Source organism: Diorhabda sublineata, chromosome 2, assembly GCF_026230105.1.
Source record: "Diorhabda sublineata isolate icDioSubl1.1 chromosome 2, icDioSubl1.1, whole genome shotgun sequence".
NCBI lineage: Eukaryota > Metazoa > Arthropoda > Insecta > Coleoptera > Chrysomelidae > Diorhabda > Diorhabda sublineata.
In genome coordinates this window covers 18,326,121-18,345,335 of record NC_079475.1, presented here as the reverse complement: position 1 = coordinate 18,345,335, position 19,215 = coordinate 18,326,121, and the positions used below count along the sequence as shown (strand labels likewise).

Here is a 19,215-nt window from a genome sequence, read left to right as displayed (position 1 = left end):
CTCTGTAACTTCCTTCGTTCTTATTTATTTATTTTTTTTTTTCGATAATTCTCGAATTAAAACCAATAATGTGCAGTCTTTCTAGAATTCATATTGTTCAATACATTCCTTGTTGGCAGCTGCATGTGACAGAAGAAAACTTAACCTAATATTCACTTATCAATAGTGTCTTAAACCAAGAGCATACCAAGTTTTCTGTTGCCATGGCTGCAAAAATACTTTTAGTATTGCAATTATTTGATGTTGTCTAGCAACATTGAATAGATATTTATACCTATTAAACGAAAGAGTTGTTTTATTGTTGACTACCCAGTAGAGCTAATAATACTGGATGTTTTATAGGTAAGTCGTTATTTTAGTCATGTCTGTAGCTTCATTTCAAAGTTAGTGTTATCATAGTTACTGTTAACACAGTCAGAATGAAACAAATTTCTTGTTAGTCTTTAGATTTTTTAAGCAGTATATTTGTATTACAGTATTTTCGTAACTAAATGTTATAATAGCTTGTCATGGTACCATAATAAATGAAAATTAAATATTTCAATATAGAGCAAATTCAGTATATATGTAGAACAGTTTATAAAGATAATTGTTTTTGCGAAATATTGATAAGAAGCGGCAACCCCGATCAAGAAAAATTTCTAGACTAATATTACCACACTAACAGGTTTTCAAAAAATGGCGCGATTTGTTATACTGAATACTTTTTTATATATTGACTTAGCTTTTGGGCTGAATAAATTATTTTAGATAAATGCGGCATATATAAAATTGTACGTGATGTTATGTTAATTCAGATTTAATCAACAATATGTGTATATCATTTATCATAGTAATACATAAAAAATGATCTCAAAAATTGTTTCTGAGTTGTCTTTTATTTCGTAGCGTGAAGATAATAATTTTGACAAAAATTACAATTTACAAATACAATTTACAATCTTTTTCTAAATGAAAAATGTTTAAGTCAATGAAGTTTTTATTAATTTAATTCAGCTTTAGGTTTTCTACCAACATACTCATTATTGCGCATGTGTATAATCAAAATATCAATCAGACAATCGAATGGGCCGCCATTTTGATAAAGTGCTTTGTGTTTAATGTTACCGTAAAGTTATTGGAATGATAATAAACGCTTTGGACAACACTTAATTGATTGGAATCAAGTCTTCGGTTTTAACGGTATGCTACAATTTGTTTATAATTTATAGAATTTGTCTTTTAGCTTGTTTTACTAACTGTTTTTAAAACATTTTAAAGCCGCTTCTATCACAGTGTTTGTAAACACTCAGGGTAAAAAAGTAGAAGTGCGTCCGATATTTATGATAAACCGCATTGTGTTTTTTCAAATGTTTTTACAATTTTCCATTTATATCGTTCACATATTTATTTTCTTGTAAGGCGGGAGAAAACTTATACTAAATATTAATATTGGAATTTTTACTTCATTTCAAAAATCAATAAGGTCTATTTTAGCAAAATCTCATGTTTTATACTTGTATATATTTCGGTATTTTAGATACCGACCACAAGGAAAAAATGGCACTGTTATTTTCCAAATCACAAGAGAAAAGTTTCGTTTTGCAAAAAGAATTACATCATTACTGCGATATAAAAATCAATATTGCATTCTACTCAGGTGTTACTCATTATTGAAAGATGCATTGGTTGGTTGTTTTCAATTTATTTTATATGATTTGTTCAGCAAATCCATGTTTCTAATTAAGTAAATTTAATTCTGAGATTAAAAACTATAGAATTTTTAGTTATTCAAGATTAATTTTTTTAATATAGGTATATTAAAGTCAGTAATTTATAATTAATGCCAAAAGTGTCAAACATAATATAAATAAAATTTCGTACAAATAAATAAAGCTAACTTTATTATTTAAGGATTTCAATTTTTTGTAGACAATGTGATTTACAAATTGTAGACTCCTGTATTTATTGACAACTGCACAAAACTATGATTTTCACATCGGTTGTCTATTGCACAGTTTCCCAGAGGTAATGTTCTATTCTGTATGTTTTGTAACCTTTTTTTTCTTTTAAATTCCTTTAATTTGCACAATATCTCTGCTAGATGATCTAAAAATCAGCTGCAACAGGGTGATGGAATTTTAATAACAAATATCAAATTTTGATTCATCATTCGAGCATATCTCTTCGCAACCTGGTATTGAACATTTCTTGTACAAACAGTATGGATTCTTTACAATCTCTGTCTTGGAACCTCCTTCTGATTAAGGCCCCACTGCAAATAGTCTAATTCTCAACAAGTTTGATATTTACTTGTAACAGAGATGCTTAAATCTTCACTACAAGTGGTTGCTGTTGAATTGTTATAAATTGTTCCTTGAGTTACTAATTTCTGTCGAAATCCCAATGATTTTTTAGATTTATTCAGGTCAATAATTAAGCCTCTAGTCTCTTGAGAAATTTATTTAGTTTAGTAGTTTATTTTGAGAATTATTGGAAACTAAAATTTAATTCAGAAGCTATTGATAGGGTTCTTTTGTGTCTGTTAGCTTAAGAAGTATTTGAACTTTAAGTTGTAACTAAATATGATGCTTGTGAAATTTTGTTGATAACTATTTGGAAACATTCTAAATCCACAGTCCTACATATTTATTCACCATCCTAATGCTAATATTAATTCTCTATTTTCGACTATGAAAAAGTATGCCCTGAAAATTGGAATGAACGATTAAAGTTTTGTTCCAAAGTAGATGTTTTAACATTTGATATTCAAAATAATTAGATTTTATATTTATTTTACCGATTTAAATGATTCCGTTTATATATACAAGAAAAAATCCAAAGAAAATTACAAAATAAAGTACTATCTTTACTTTCAAGAAGTAGCCCTTATATTTTTTAACAGTATCTGCTAGTCAAAATTAACAAACTTGCAGTTGTTTGAAACTTGCAACCTTGAATTCACTGTATTCAAATTGTACTGAATTACAGAAGAATAGAATTTTAATTGTTTTGCATATTCAGTTATCAAGGCCTAAGTTTGTTTAAAAAGAAGTTTACGTCTTAGAACCATAAATTAAAAAGTAAATTAAAAAGAAATACTAATATTATAATTTATCACAAATCCCTGGAATTTTGAATTTAATACAGCAATTATTTGCTTTTATTACCAACTCAAGAACATTATAGAACAATTTGTTTAACTACTTAACTTATGATAATACTCATATTAATCAATTATTCATGGACACATACATGTAGTTTATTATAGAAATAATATATTTTCTCCTCAAATTACTTAGGTATTTCATCATTAATAACTATTTCATTTTTATTATAACAATAAAAATAAACCGTTTCTAAACATTCTCATTTTTGTATCAGTTCCTGTTTCAAGAAATTTTAAAACTGAATGCATATTTTTTTTATTTTATGGTTAGTTAATGCCACTTAATTTTTCCATTATATTGGTGACTTTCCAAATATAGTGATTATATCCCAGCATTTTTATATTTATGTATAAAGGTTTCACATTTCCAAGGGAATTCTATCTGCTCCACTTCATTTTCTCCTCTATATATTCTTCTATAGGTTTTTGCTTATTCAGCTATAATTTACATTTTCTCCTTCTTTTTTTGATGATTTTAGCTTTGTTCTGTACGTCTTTCCATTGCAACTCAGTTGTAATTTATTTTCAGCATTTTATTTTGTCCCCTAGTTTGCTTTCTTCTGGTATCCAGTTATTCACCTTTTTAATTGCAGGGTATTGATCTCTTCTGTTTACATGTATGCATCATATTCTTTCCGATTTCATTGAATTTTCTATATCTTACTTAATGGTTATCTTTTATCTCCAAATTAATTAGCAGTTCACACTGACTTTTTTTAAAACATAATAAATTTTCTTTCAAAACTGTAGTCTTTCTTAGTAGCATTTCTTTGCTAAGCATATTGATTCTCTTTAGTATGTAGATTTTTATCTTGGTGTATTCACTCAAGCTGCAGTTAGCGGTATCTTGTGAAAACTATTTTCACATCCAGATGTAATTACTGCAGTAAAAAATTTTATCTCTAAATCTAATTTTGCTGACATTTTTCTGTTCTATATTATTCCACTTAGTTTGCTTTTGATCAAACTGACAAATTGAGTATGTTTAACATTTCACTATTAACTAGGTTAATATGTTAATATGAGTAGCGTCTATCATAGACCCGCTTCTCCAAAATCTCTGTTGATGGTACAGATTTTGGAATATTGTAAAGATAGGTGCTTATTAATTTTTTATAATATTTTTCAATATTTTTTATTCATATTTTTTTAAGGATATTTTTTTTATTGATGCAGTTTTTTGCTTTTAATTATATGTATCGAAATTATGATACAAAATTTTTGAAGTTTCCATCATAATACTAAAAGGTTACTAGAAATAAATCATTGAAACATGAAATCAAATTTTATTTCATGACTTTCAATATTCGCTGTGATAAACAGCATTTTATCATATATTATTGTTTCAGGTTGCATGGCTAAGCATAATGTGGTTGCGTAGTGAGAAACGAAGCAGAGGATTCTCCAAATTTTCTTTAACAGTGAATAAGTCTAAAAAATCGGTGAGAAAAACGAGCTGGGTTCCTAAATCTAGAACACTATCATTGTATAAAAATTGTATAAAAAGTGTTAACAAGAAGTTCATAAAAGAAAAAGAACCTAAGAAACCAAAAATTTCTGAAGAATGTAAAGAAAATTATCAATCACAAGTAGTCCCTCAATTATATGAAGAAGGGACTCAAACTATTGAAACTTTAAATAATGTCCCTCCTGCTAGTGATATGTCGGCAACCAATAGATGTTGTGAATACTATGAAAGTACACCATCTGGTCCCAGTTCTTATGAAACCCAACCTGATATGATAAATACTGACCTTCCGAAAGAGATAGAATATTCCACCATTGAATTAAATACTATAGAAAATATTAGTTATAGTGAAAAATTACAATATCACATCGCGGAGAAAAAAACTTGTGATTATCAAAAAGACAAGTACCCGTATAACATGTTTGCAGAAAAGATTTGCGAAACTATGTATTATGAGTATCCTTCTATGAAAAATGATTACCCCGAATTGCAAATAGATATTAATGATCTTAATAATGTCAATACCCAAGACTTTACTAATATGTTGGACGAAGAAATGACTAAGGATGTTAATATGCAAAATGTGTATGATTATACTACATTGTATTCCTCAAATTTGCCCGATAACCATATGATAACAAGTGTTTCTTCTCAAGAAGTTGAAAGATTAGATAGACAACCCGAACACATTGAAGTTGAAGATACTTGGGATGCCTTCGATCCATATTTATTTATTAAACATCTGCCTCCTTTGACTTGTGAAATGAGATCAAAATGTCCAGCTTTGCCTTTAAAAACAAGATCCAGTCCTGAATTTAGTTTGGTAAGAAATTTTTATTGAATATTCCTTTTTTATAGAGGGCTTTAGAAAGGTAGCAGGAGCCAGCAAAATCAAATAAATTTTGCTGGAGAATTGGCTGCCAATAATTTCTCAGTTAATATCAAATCAGTCCCTGTGGGAAAATGTGGTACTAATTAGTGGACAAAAAATTCCATGTGATCATATAGGTATTTCTTAAAACATGTGAAGCCACTTGTCAGCAATAACTTTTTTTAGAGAGCAATTTGATACTATTGCTTTGCAAAATTTTTGGTTTGGTTAGCATTAACATTGATTTTATGGAGACAGCTAATTTTAATTAGCAAAAAAATTTTCCATTAGATTTCATTTAATTTTTCTGACTTTTCATAGTTATTTTCATTTCACTATTGTTTTTACAAATACTGTTTTTTATAAAAAATTATTTCACTTGTCCATTGGAAAAAGGTTTTTTAATGCTGTCATTTAGTATTAAATTGTCTGTATTTGATTTTGCTACATATTTAGATTCAAATTTTAGGTTACTTCCACCAATAATAGAGTGAGTGAGCTTTTGTATGGACAACTAGTTCCAAAATTTTTTGCATTGGTTATCACTTCAGCTCTATTTTCGTCAAATATGTGTTGTCATCTTTGCTGACAAATAATATCAATCATCAATTACTAATTCTTTAAGGGATAGTATATTATTAAAGGTGCTCATGTCAAATATATATACTTGCAGTGATTAATTGTTCACTATAAATAATTATAAATAAGAGGGATTTATAATAAACAATCTATTGTTTATTTAATTTTTTAATTTTTTTCATGATGCAGTACACTCCTATCAAATATTCGACTGGTATTAGCTAAACTTAGAAATACTATGACCGACTTTGGGAAAATCAATTTAGGGATTCGTATTTAATATTTTAAAATATGTTAATAATGACAGTAATGACAATGGGTATAAAATATTAAGAAATGCCAATCTCGATTTTTATTCGGTACAATTGATAAAATATATTATTAGCTGACATAAAATTTCTATCATTTATAATCAACACACATTTACATATACATGAGGTTTGACTTTTCACTCAATTTATTTATTGAAAATAATGTCCCAATGCGATTTTTGTCTATAAATTCGAAATTGAAAAACAACAATTGATTCTAATCTTAGAAATAGTAAAGATGTGCTAGAATTTATACATACATATTAGATGGTGCAGATACTCATTTCAGTTGAAATACTTGAAATTTATAAAATTTGTTTGAATTATGTGATAGGTGATTATGGTTGTTCTATTTTTGGTAAGATTCTGACTAAAAATTGAATAACAATGCGACAACTTTTTCGAATATATCGTTTTCATATCACTTATTGCATTAAAAAAAATTATATATGGGACAATATCCAATACGAATCCCTAATTTGATTTTGCTAAAGCCGGTCATAGAATTTCTAAGTTTAGCTAAAGCAATTGAATGCTTGATAGAAATGTACTGCATCGTGAAAAAATTTAAAAATCAAATCAGCTGCTTAAACACTATGGTCAATTACCAATTCATAGTCAATTTCACAAATCACTCTTTAAATTAATAAAGATGAGGAGTTGACACTTCTTAACAGCCACGACATTATTCCTGAGGGACTCTTTATATAGTAGAAGTATGTAAAGATCTTCTTACTTACCCTGTATAATGTACCAGGTATAAAATTTGTAGGTGGTGGTTTTTGTGAGATGTGTTTAATTTAATAAACTGACTTTACAGTGTTATCTTCAAAGGGTGATAGCTTCCTTTGGAGTAACTTTTGGGAATGGTGAAATGTGTTAGATGGACATAAAATCACCTTTAGTATCTGTAGTTTGTATTTGGCAAGAGAATTTCTGGACCCTATTTACTCGATTTTACTGATAGTTGAGTAATAAACAATCAAATCATAAAGTATAAATTATATATTATTCAGCTTAAATATGTATAAACAAACTAACTGGCTATGTACATTCAAAATTTACAATGATTTAGTGAAAATATTTGCAAATTATGAAAAATTTGTCTACATTCTATTAGAACTTATGGTACTTGGTGTACTTAAAATTTTAATTGCCTTATATAGCCTACTAGGAGACTGGAGAAATTAAATGAGTTCATTAGTCCAGTATATTAACTGTTTTTTGATATAAAATTATATTTTGGAACCAAAATTAAATCGATATAATTTACGAAATTTTTCAGGTATTAGATTTAGATGAAACGTTGGTGCATTGCAGTCTCCAAGAACTCAAAGATGCCAGCTTCCATTTTCCAGTACTATTTCAAGATTGTTCATATACAGTTTACGTAAGAACAAGGCCATTTTTTAAGGAATTTATGGAGAAGGTGTCCCAAATGTTTGAAGTTATACTTTTCACGGCATCTAAAAGAGTATATGCAGATAAACTACTCAATTTGCTTGATCCGGAGAGAAAATGGATAAAATATAGACTTTTTAGAGAACATTGTGTTTGCGTGAATGGTAATTACATTAAGGACCTCTCTATACTTGGTAGGGATCTGTCGAAGACCATTATTATTGATAACTCTCCACAAGCATTTGGTTACCACGTAAGTTTTGTTTATAAACTCAAATATTAGTTCTGATAAGTAAATGACCTTAACTCAATAATGCCCAGAATTATTAAATCTTCCTGTGATGATTAAAATAAGTGTTTTTTGTTAAAGGTGAACTAAAATATGCCACAAAAAATAAGCATAAAATGTTTTGAATTATAGTTTTTTATTTTGAGAGTGGTTCACTAGTTACCCTTTGGGCACTTAAGAAAATTAATAGAAAAAGTCTAATATATTTTTGTCTCAACAAAATAAAAAAAATGTAGTATTAAAAGTTTTACATGTTACGGAATTCATCAAAACACTTTTCATGTAGAGAAACTTGACAACTCTCGCATGCTTTAGTGTTGTTACATCAAGACAATACACATCACACATCTGTTATTGCAATGGCCAAAATTAATGAATTGAAGTTTGAGTTGCTACTTCATGCACCATATTCACCAAATTTAGCTCCCTCGTATTATTTTCTGTTCCTAGACTTGAAAAATGGCTCAGTAGTCTAATATTTTGCAACAATGATGATGTGATTATTATTTTGAGGAGCTTGACGATTCTTGTTATAAAAAGGGCATCTAATTTATTGAACATTGCTGGAAAAATTGTATGGCGCTACAAGGAGGTTACATTAAAAAATAAATATATTTTTTTCCAAAATTTTTGTGTTTTCTTCCGGGACTATCTTCATATGTTTGTAACCATCAATAATGAAAGATATCCCAAGATTTTAGTTTGACACTATTTATATAGTATTGTTAGCAAAAAAAATTAATAATTGCAGTCACTGGAAGTTTCCACACATCTATTTATAGCAAGATCATAAAACTGGTTATTTTGAATGTTTTTCAAAAGTTTTCTTTTTTCAGTTGAATAATGGGATTCCTATTGAAAGCTGGTTTGAAGACAGAAGTGATTCTGAACTCATGAAATTGATACCGTTCCTAGAAAGTTTGGTAACAGTGGTAAGTACTTATTAATATATTAAAATCATAAGTTTATTTATTGATGCGGAATATGAATGGTTTTTATCTATCAATTTTTGCGTTGAAATTGATATTTTTGTTGATAATATGTTTTATATTTTACTGCAATAATTGTTAACACCCTGATCATCAGATTTAATTTCACAGATATTACATTGCTTACATTCCATTTAAGCTCCTTCACTTTTTCATTTAACTTTCACAAAACCTCTGCTTGGATCAAAACATGGTCAACTGGAAAAAAAACTGTGATTTTTCCTTAAAATCAGATAATAGCTCTATTATTTTTGTTTTGTTCGATGCATATTTATAGAACAGCGTTGATACTTCTACTTATTTCACGAGAAAAATAGTTCTATTGGATTGTAGATTTGGGGAAATCTGCATTTTTCGAAAGATTCCATTTTTCACTTCTCAAATCGGTAGCAAATACTGCCTGTATGGGAGGCAATTTAAATCCAATATTTAATTAAGCAACAAATATTGCTCTACTTACAAATCTTCAGTGTTACTCGTCTACTCGTTATATATTTTGACAAGCCTTGTTTTTTCAGTAAGTTGGCTCAACAAAACAGAGTTGACTCAAAATTTGAAAATGATTCGTCAATATGGCAACAACTCAAAATAAAAATAAAAAATTTGGTCACCTTGTCAACAAAATGAGATAAACTTTACTCAGCACTAACCATATACAAAGAGTTAACCCAAAATAAATATTGTTGAAAATGTCAACAATATAGGTGCAATTTTAAATAACTTTAAATTGCTTACAACTTGCACGTGCACTTGTATTTTTGATTACAACTAGTAATGTCCCTGTTTTAGAGTGAGGTAAGCGAAGGTTGATGGTGCCATCTAGCATCGAATAGCAGAGATATTTTTGAACCTGTTTTACTGGTAGATAGGTTTTGTTTAACTCGATTTGGTCGATTTTTGAGTTAACTCTCTTTAGATCTAGATGTGCGATATGTAGGTGTGGATAAAGTATAATCAACACATGCACTTTGCCTAATACCTACTCAGGTAGTACAACACTCGCTTATTACAAATTATTCATTAATAATAGCTATAATTATATTTGGTGGAATAATTCTATTTTATACTTGATAAAAATTATATTTAAATGTATTTGTTGAATTTTCTTCATCTTTTTTTAAATTTACACAAGTTGAATAATTTATGGCATATTTTGTCACAAATAATCTTTTTAATTCGATTTCTTTCTTATTTTGATACTGATAGATTTTGATGCTAATAAAATTACATTGCTCAAAGAGTGGATTGAGAATCCAGTGGAACAGTTAAGCTTACAAAAATGTATCGCAATGTTCAATGGAAATTAATGTTGGTTTATAGGAAGTAATTTAGTTAAAGGTTTTAAATTGAAATTTCCATATTTTTCAGTACTTCAATAATCATTATACAAATAATTTTTTTTTCAGAAAGAAGACGTCAGACCGCACATTCGAAACAAATTCAAGCTTTTTAGCTACCTACCTCCCGATTAAAATATATAAGCATAGACAATCCTGTTTTCGAAAATTTAACATGTAATACTCTGTACTTTTCGTTTATGTTTCAAAGTACTGGCTAACTCTTATGTCATGTGCCTTTTTGGATCAATGCAAAAATATTTAGGGGATTATAAAAAGTCATAAAACTAAATAAAATATAAATATTATGGTGGATAATGGAAAGGAAAAACAAGTTCATATGTAATATGAATTTTTAGAAATAAATACATAATCAATATCTAAAATCATGAACTAAAATAGGAGATTAAAAAAGACCTGCTACAAAGAAATATAGATTCAATGATAATATTAAATAAAAGTGTTTTTCATGTTAAAAAATATAGTCCAGTATCATCAAAATAAAAAATAATAAAAAACGGACAATTTAATAATTTATTAACAAATGCAGTGATATTGATTATTGAAACAGAGTTGAGAAAGATGAGCCGTTTATTTCGAAAATGGCCTCCATTTATTTTCAAATCGAGATATTCATGGGTTTGCGTTTCAATTTAGGAAACGATATAATATTAATTTAACGTAATGGTTAGGTAATGGTAATCAGACTTAAACCAACCCTTAATATTCACATTAACTAGTGTTTATATCATAATACATTTCCCATTTAAATAACATGGGATTTTTGCAGTTTATTTTTTTCCACCAAAACAATTGTAGCTAAAAGCACACTATTTTCGATTGAGCCGAAAAAATATTACAATAGTCAGAATAGTAGGTTATTACAAAATTAGCGTTTGAATAGATATTTTAAATTATGTAGATTGAAATTTAATTAAATACTTTGTACTTAAATTGGTGACTTTTTAAAAATCCTCTAATTGAAATGATAATACTGTACAAGGTGAGATTTTCTTTTGAGGTTGTTGATTGTGAACAGTTGTGCAATAATTGGTAAAATGTGATGATTAAATTGGTTTTTAGAGAGTTATGAACAATGTATCACTTGTACAGCGTTGGTCAGTATTTTATTTAAAAGATCTTTTATAAAACGTATAAAAATAGTTTAGAACTGTACTGTAAAGTTCTTATAAAAAATGTATATAGAAGAAAAAAATTAGTTATCTAGGTTTCTTGTTAACACAAGAAAAAATGTCGGATCCATAGATGATTAGTTGCAATAATATGCACAAAACTTTATTTGTTGTTTGTTATTTTAGGATTAGTTATAAGTATTATATTTCTATGTTGTAATATTTTATATTTTATTACATTAATCTCATTTTCCAAAAACAAGTATTCGAATAATTTGTTAATTTTTGAACTTGTTTATTTGCACTGTTTATTAGTTATAGTTGCATTTTTACAAATTAATCCAATTCACAAATTGAAAATCCCGAAAATAGAGAAAATACTTGTAAAAATACGAGGATGGTCCCAGAACTACGTAGCCCAATAAAGAAAACACAAAAATTTTTTTTTACCCCATATACTTTCCCCACCGTTGTTCAATAAATTCAGAACCCTTTTTATAACAAGAATCGTCAGGCTCCCTAAAATAACCTTTAACCGCCAACAACACCTCTTCACTGTTGAAAAATCTTTAACTACCGAGCCATTTTTTCAATTCTGGGAACAGAAAATATTCCGAGAGGGCTAAATCTTGCAAATAATGTGCATGAGGTAACATTTAAAAATTAATTCATTAATTTTGGCCATTACAATTACGGATGTGTGAGCTGGTGCAATGTCTTGATGGAACAACACTTTCTTCTTAGCCAAATGCGGGCGTTTTTGCTTGATTTCTTCACTCAAACATTTTATCCATTATTATGAAACGGGTGAAAAAATTAGGCTTTATTTCTGTGAAACGTTGCCAAATACTCGATGAAAACATCTTCACCACGCTGTTTTTGTTCTATTGTGAGCGGCACCCATCTTGCGCACAGCTTTCCATGTCCAAATTTTCAGTCAATATGTGATGTACCGCACATTTTAAAATGCCTTAGTACTTTTAGTCGACAATCATCAAGTATCGCTTTGTGAATTTTCTGGAGTCGTCACGTCTTTTGGTCGACTACTGCTATGCTGGTTTTTGTCATACGGTCTCGTTTAAACTCTGCCGCCCAATATTTTACCGTTTATAACGAAGATGCAGTCTCACCCAAAGTAGAATCTAGTTCAGCTTTTATATTGGTTGCTAAGGCCTTTCAAATAAAAGTATTGTATCACATAACGATGACCAATGCTTTCCATGTTTACAAATTCGATGGAAACGTTCAATATTCATGGCTGCCAAACAAATACTAAACAATGTGACGTCAAACTTGAAGCATAGTATAGATTGTGTACTTTCTAATACAGTGGTATTGTTGAAGCAACTATTGCCTATTCTAGAGACCATCCTCGTACGTGCAATATCTAATTTTATCTCGAACAATGTCTTGAAAAAATTAGGAAAACTGTTTTTCATTATCATCATGCTTCTATGACTGCGGATGAGGGTCTGTATGTCGGCGATGTTCGTGGCGGTACTTTCCTGTAGCTGGTGAACTCTCCTGCTAATGGCTACTTCCATGTCGAAGTGGTAGTTGACAGGAAAGAAGAAATCTCGGAAGGCTGCTCAGAAAGCTTGCCAGCTGGCTAAATATTTGTGGTGGTTCTGGAACTGAAGCGCAGGCAATCCGTGTAGAAGTTCCGGCATAGCTTGCAAAAGCCGGTCCTGTGAGATGGTTTGAGATTCACGGATGACATATTGCGATGTCATGAGGCCCCCTGAAGTGTTTGCGATGGTTTTCAGCTCTCTCAAACGTCGGAATCATTCTAACAACTCCAAAATGGCCTCAACTTTCCTTATTCAATAGAGTCTATACAGAAAAATGACAAATACTGGTTTATCTTGAACAAGACATTCGAGTACCACATGTTAAATAAAGACTAATGCACTTTGTGCAGGTACTGCACGACCAATATAATTACCAAGGGCGTGTTCGCCACCCTTTCTGTACACCGTATTAACCGTTCAAATCTTCTATTTTCTGCTAAAATAGTATTAAATATTGGCCATTATAGTAGCCGCCGTATATTTTTATGCCTTTTTTGGCCACTATAATCAACGTTCGAACTCAACATGATAAGACGAAATTTCCTTCAAAATTATTGTTTTTTAACAGTTTTTTTATCATTATGTAATTTTTTCTGTATTGAAAAACGGTTTTGATGTATTTTTCTAGACATTATTCCTGATTACTGAGCTGTGGCACGCATTTTCAAGAGCTTTATTACTATTTTTTAGTGTATTTAATTATGAACTAGATTAGACAAAAAAACTCTCAAGTAGGGTCTCGACATACCCAAGACGAATATTACTATGTATGATTTGATGCTGTTAATGTCCAAGATATATGTGTACTTTTAACCTAAATAATACTGAAACTTTCTATTAACCCTAGATAACGGGACATATTTCGGAACACACCATTACGTATTTTACGACGGTAGTACATACTAGAGCTGGGCAGTTATCAAAAAATATAATCGATTATATAAAATAATCAAAAAATCAGAAATAATCGATTAATCGAAAATCCGAAATAAAGCTTCAAAAGAAGGATTGTGGTTTGATTCCTACAAGAAACAAGATAAAGATCGAGTATACCATCAGGAATATATAGAAGTCACTATGGTTTGGTTCCCAATAAAAACAAACCAAATAATGAACCTACGGAAGTAAGATTCTGATATTGAATTATGTTGGTATGTTGAATAATTATTCAGAAAATAAATTTTTTAATCGTTAAATTGATTATTATATTATTTGGTTATTTTAACGATTGTACGAAAAATAGTGTGTATGCCCTAGCCGCGAAACTTTTTAAAGACCTCAAGATTATCGTATCGATATTTTTATATTTGTCGACTATTTGATTATTATCGATTACCGATTATTTTTAAAAATATATCGATTAATCGATCACCTGATCAATCTATTATTTTTCGATTTACCGATTATTTTGCCCACCCCTAGTATATACCCGCATTTTACGAAAAATGAGAAAACAAAATATAAATAAAAAGTACAAATTTCTATTCATTTTATACAAATGTCTCCGCGGTGCTTCCAGCAGATCGGATGTTCACATTTTCCACGTTGTTGTCGTCCGTCTTTTTTGACTTGGGCAGTAGAAACACGTTTTGCGGTTTTCATAACCCTTAATTTTTCGTATTTCTTCTTCCAATTCAGCCTGAGATAATGGCCGTTTTGAAGCCATTCTGCTGAAACGACATATTTTCAGAACACCATAAGTAAAAATAATAAATAATTACTTCATGTCCCCTAAATGTTAGCAAAACCGCAGTTCACAATATGAAACCAAAAAAGCTCGCGTTAAAACTAATCAACGTATATACGGGACTATCGTAAAATTAAAGAAATATTAGAACTATTCACCATCGTAAATTTTACGAATTTCGCATTATCTAGGGTTAATGTTATTAAATATTTGTTTTGTTCCCACTATGTGCATCAATGAAACACTAGAGAGTGCTCAATCCGACAGTCTCTGTATTGCACGCACGATTCCTATAGCAAAATAGTTTGATATTCATTACTGCCGTGACATCTTCTAATCGATAGCTTAAATAATGTAAAATAATACAGAATACTGCATGCCTTTTAAAAAGACAGTAATATCTAGGATAATAATTGATCACCGAATTCACAATATTTGCAAAAATCTGATTGGGTATAACTCTATTTGAAAGTTGCTTCTTTCGATTTAGTTTTATTTTAATTCGTTATTTTATTCAAAGTGAAATAAGGTGGAGCTTCATTTTGCATTATTTAAAATCCGTCTCTAATACATGTAACCATTGTTTATAGAGGATGTTCAAAATATTTATTCCATTGTCGGTATCAATATATAAGCAATTTTTAAGTAATTAAATGTCTTGAACATCGTATTGATAGATTTTTAATATTACCGATAAAGAAGTAGATGAAATATTGTATATCAGCATAAAGCACTTTTGATGAATATTTATTTTTGTTTATATTAAGATATTACCTAGCATCTAGGTAAAAAGGAATATTTAGGTTCAAGTTAGAATATTAAAGAATCGTATGTCATGATAATCAAAATGTTTTTGTTGGTCTCATATTTATTAGTTGGCTTTTTTATGTTTCTGTGATGTCTTTTTCTTGTTCCCTATTTTTTACTAAGGTCACAGACTAATCTGATAAATTAACACATTGACAGATTTAGCCAAACTTTTCCAATGTCATCATTGCCAGTCCAAATTTTTGTCACATCTCTTAAGATTTTCTAGAAAGTATTAATCAGTCTGTTGAAATTATAAAATTACTTCATATCTCACAAACTGAGATTTCCTCAGAGGTTTCATATTTGAAAAATGATAAAACTTACTAATACTTACAATAGCTTCCGGTGCCCACCGCTACAAATGTTTACATTTTCTGTTTTAAAACCACGTTTTCTATCAGTTAATTTCTGCGTTTGAAAGGAATACTCAGCATCGACAGATTTTTTATATACATGTCATTAGGTGTATACATGTTATTTGATGTATTCGCTGTTCAAAAATTAATTTGCAGGTCATGATATGTATTGGTTCTCTTATTGAATTTTAGTATTTATTAATTGTCCTTTCAATGATAGAGTTCAAGTTGGTATCACTCAATTTTCAGTTTCATGTTTCAGCTTCGAATTCTACTTTTACATTTGATCTATAAGGAATCGGCTAAATTTAGTGACTAATGATACTAACAGTACAAATGTTTTCAATATCTTCGATGAATGACTGCAAGAATACTAAAGTTCTTCCGATATTAATTGCAGATTATAAAAACTCTCCTCGCATAACTGTCTTCTGTAATTTATATTGGAATAACTATTAACTGCTGCCATAAACTACTATTAGAGAATGCGTTTGAAACAGTCTTTTATTTTATTAACAGCTGCAGTACTTGAATAGTTTGAGTTTCTTGTTTATTTAATCTTACAGTACCTGCTAATACCTTCCGAAGCATTGTGTATTCAGAATATTTTTACAAAATCATTTGAGTATCTTTTATCCTTTCTCAGATCTAGAGCTGAATGTTTTATTATATGCGCATACAAAAGTTTATGACAGACAGTTAGTACTCATAGAATCATTTGTCGAAGTCTTTGAAAATTTTAAATGTTATTGTAATGCAATTTGAAACAATCAATTTTATTATGTAAAGTTACATATAATAGATATACAGTAGACTCTCGATTATCCGAGATAATTGGGACCGGGACCTCCTCGGATACGGGAAATCTCAGATAATACGAAGGTTAAGTTCAGTTATGGTAAAAAAGACGTAAAACCCCGTAAAAGGTTATAAAACTTGTTTATTGGAAGCAAAAACATATTACAAACCTGTAAACGAGTGGACATATTATTTCTTAAAAAAGTCTTTGGTCGTCTTCTTAGACTTAGACCTCTTACTTCGATGCAAAGTTGCACCAACGCTGTAGAGACAGGATGTCGTGGGGCGTACACTCGTGATAAATGTTTCCTCGTCGTCTTTAAAGTTCTTATGAAATTCAAGCGCCTTAGTGTGCGTTCACATCACATCGCGCCGTTCGAGCTTCGATCTTGTTTGTTTTTTTGAGCGGCATCGCCTTTGTGGTGCGCTCATGTCGAGCGATGCGGCTTTTGCGATGTCATCGCGCGCGTTGCCTTGTTCAAATTGGTTAAGCGTCGTTTTAGTTATTTTCTAACTTTCGAACCAAAAGGACGTAATGAATTTGGTATCCAAACGATTATTACTTATAGAAAGTACACGATTGCAAAGGCTAATTTTAAAGAAAAGCAAAAAAATACAAGGCGTTCATGAACTTAATAGAAATAGAAATATCTTGAACTTCGCACTGATCCAATAAGATTTTTTTAGTTTTCAAGAATATAATGGGTATGCAATACAACAAAACGTTTAGGTAATATAAATATATATTTATTTACCTGGAACTCCTACAGTTTGTGATAATTCATCCCATAATTTTGCTACCATTTTCCTGTCTTGTAGGAACGGTGTCTATCATTCCAAAGGGCTGGCCTGGTTTGAATTTCCGATATTAATAACTCACGATCAATAATCTCATTTTGCGACGTCATTTGATTAAAACTATAACGGATAGATTGGTCGCACTTCGACTCCATACTGAATAAAAATATAGACATGAGCGCACCACAAAGGCGATGCCGCTCAAAAAAAAGAACAAGGTCGAAGCTCGACCTGCGCGATGCGTTGCATCGCAGATGTTGAGTGGTGGTCTTTTGCAATGTGAACACATTCATTCAAAGTCTATAACCAGAAAGATTTTTTAACACCGCTGGAGCGGCATCGTTCGACGCTCACTGCTTGAGCGTTGCCAATGTGAACGCACACTTAGACTGTAGCATCGGCCTACTCACAGGACTGCCTAAAAAGGACTTCACACGTCTGCTCCTAGGCACCTTTCTTCAAAGTCTTTGGACTACGGCTCGGCGGAGGTTGTTATTGTAATATAAACAAATAACCATCGCGGTTCTCCATAGATGTCGCGATATTAAGACAGGCTCGGTTAATCGAGACTCGCATAACCGGGAGTTTACTGTATGTATACACTAAAAACAACTACTAACTATTACTATTACAACTATTATGTATGCCTTGATAGACATTTGAATGTTTTGGTTAGGTTAGGATACATTGATAAAATGTAAAAGCTGAGGTGTATTTTGTATCCACAGTCAATGATTTATGTTTTCTTAAAAAGGATTTGAGTATATTTTTTTACATCGGAAATGTAAAATCTAAAAGTAGGACTAATTTTTATTGTTATTCATATATACCTTGTTTTGCTGTTATTTCTAATGGATTTGTAGAATTTACCATAATAAAGTTTACAAAATCAATTTATTTTGTTTTATTTTATACTTTTTTATGTTTTAAAGGATTTGAAATTTTAATGCAAAATAAATGTTGGAATTTCCGGTACATTTCAGTTCTCTCCTGCATCCTACACCTCAACCGCAAAAATAATCTGACTGCCGCGTTTTTTAACAAAGTTTCTATGGCCAGCATACAGAAGTTTCAACTTAACATGATAATGGAGAATACACACGAGAATTTTGAAAATAAAAACTAATATATACGAGGATATATTGAAAAATTCTTAGCCTACTATAGAACCAAACAAAATTTCAATGTCAAAATATTTTATTACTCAACATATTTTCCTCTTATTCGGATACATTTATTACAGCGAACCTGCAATATCTCTAGGCTTAAAAAAAATGTTTCTTCTTGCTCTGCAAACCAGACCTCCACAGCTTTTATTACATCAAGATTAGTCCATGGCAATCCCAAAAAACTGAAGTAAGAACTTTTCCAGCAGATTTTTGTACACGAAACTTCTTAGGTCTTGGAGAACCAGAGTGAAAGTACCAGTCAAATAAGAAAAACACAGGCACGTCATACCTGAAAAAGAGCGTAAGAATATCCTCATCCCTTTTGTTCACTGTATTTTTACTACATTGGCGGGTTTACAAGTTTTCCGTATGCTTATTGTGTAGAACATGTTTTGCTAAATGAAGTGGCAACGTGCACGGTTTTTGCTTGGTTTAAATTACAAGTTTAACAGAAGCGGTCTCGTATACATGGATACTTTATTATTGTCAGTCTTTTTCCG

General features: G+C 30.2%; 1 protein-coding gene across 1 annotated transcript; it reads left to right on the top strand.

Moving 5' to 3' along the window:
* The first annotated feature begins 861 nt into the window (after nt 1–861).
* LOC130453228 (CTD small phosphatase-like protein 2) lies at nt 862–18,394 on the top strand. The gene is made up of 5 exons (XM_056792854.1): nt 862–1,182; nt 4,498–5,439; nt 7,663–8,031; nt 8,904–8,999; nt 10,463–18,394. The coding sequence occupies exons 2-5, from the start codon at nt 4,516–4,518 to the stop codon at nt 10,526–10,528; spliced, it is 1,455 nt and encodes a 484-aa protein (XP_056648832.1). The 5' UTR covers nt 862–1,182; nt 4,498–4,515; the 3' UTR covers nt 10,529–18,394.
* Nucleotides 18,395–19,215: the final 821 nt, after the last annotated feature.

Coding starts and splice junctions, on each gene's coding strand:
- LOC130453228 (XM_056792854.1), top strand. CDS start 4,516: ATGTGGTTGCGTAGTGAGAAACGAAGCAGAGGATTCTCCAAATTTTCT. Junction 5,440..7,662: donor CCAGTCCTGAATTTAGTTTG/GTAAGAAATTTT, acceptor GAAATTTTTCAG/GTATTAGATTTAGATGAAAC. Junction 9,000..10,462: donor TAGAAAGTTTGGTAACAGTG/GTAAGTACTTAT, acceptor TTTTTTTTTCAG/AAAGAAGACGTCAGACCGCA.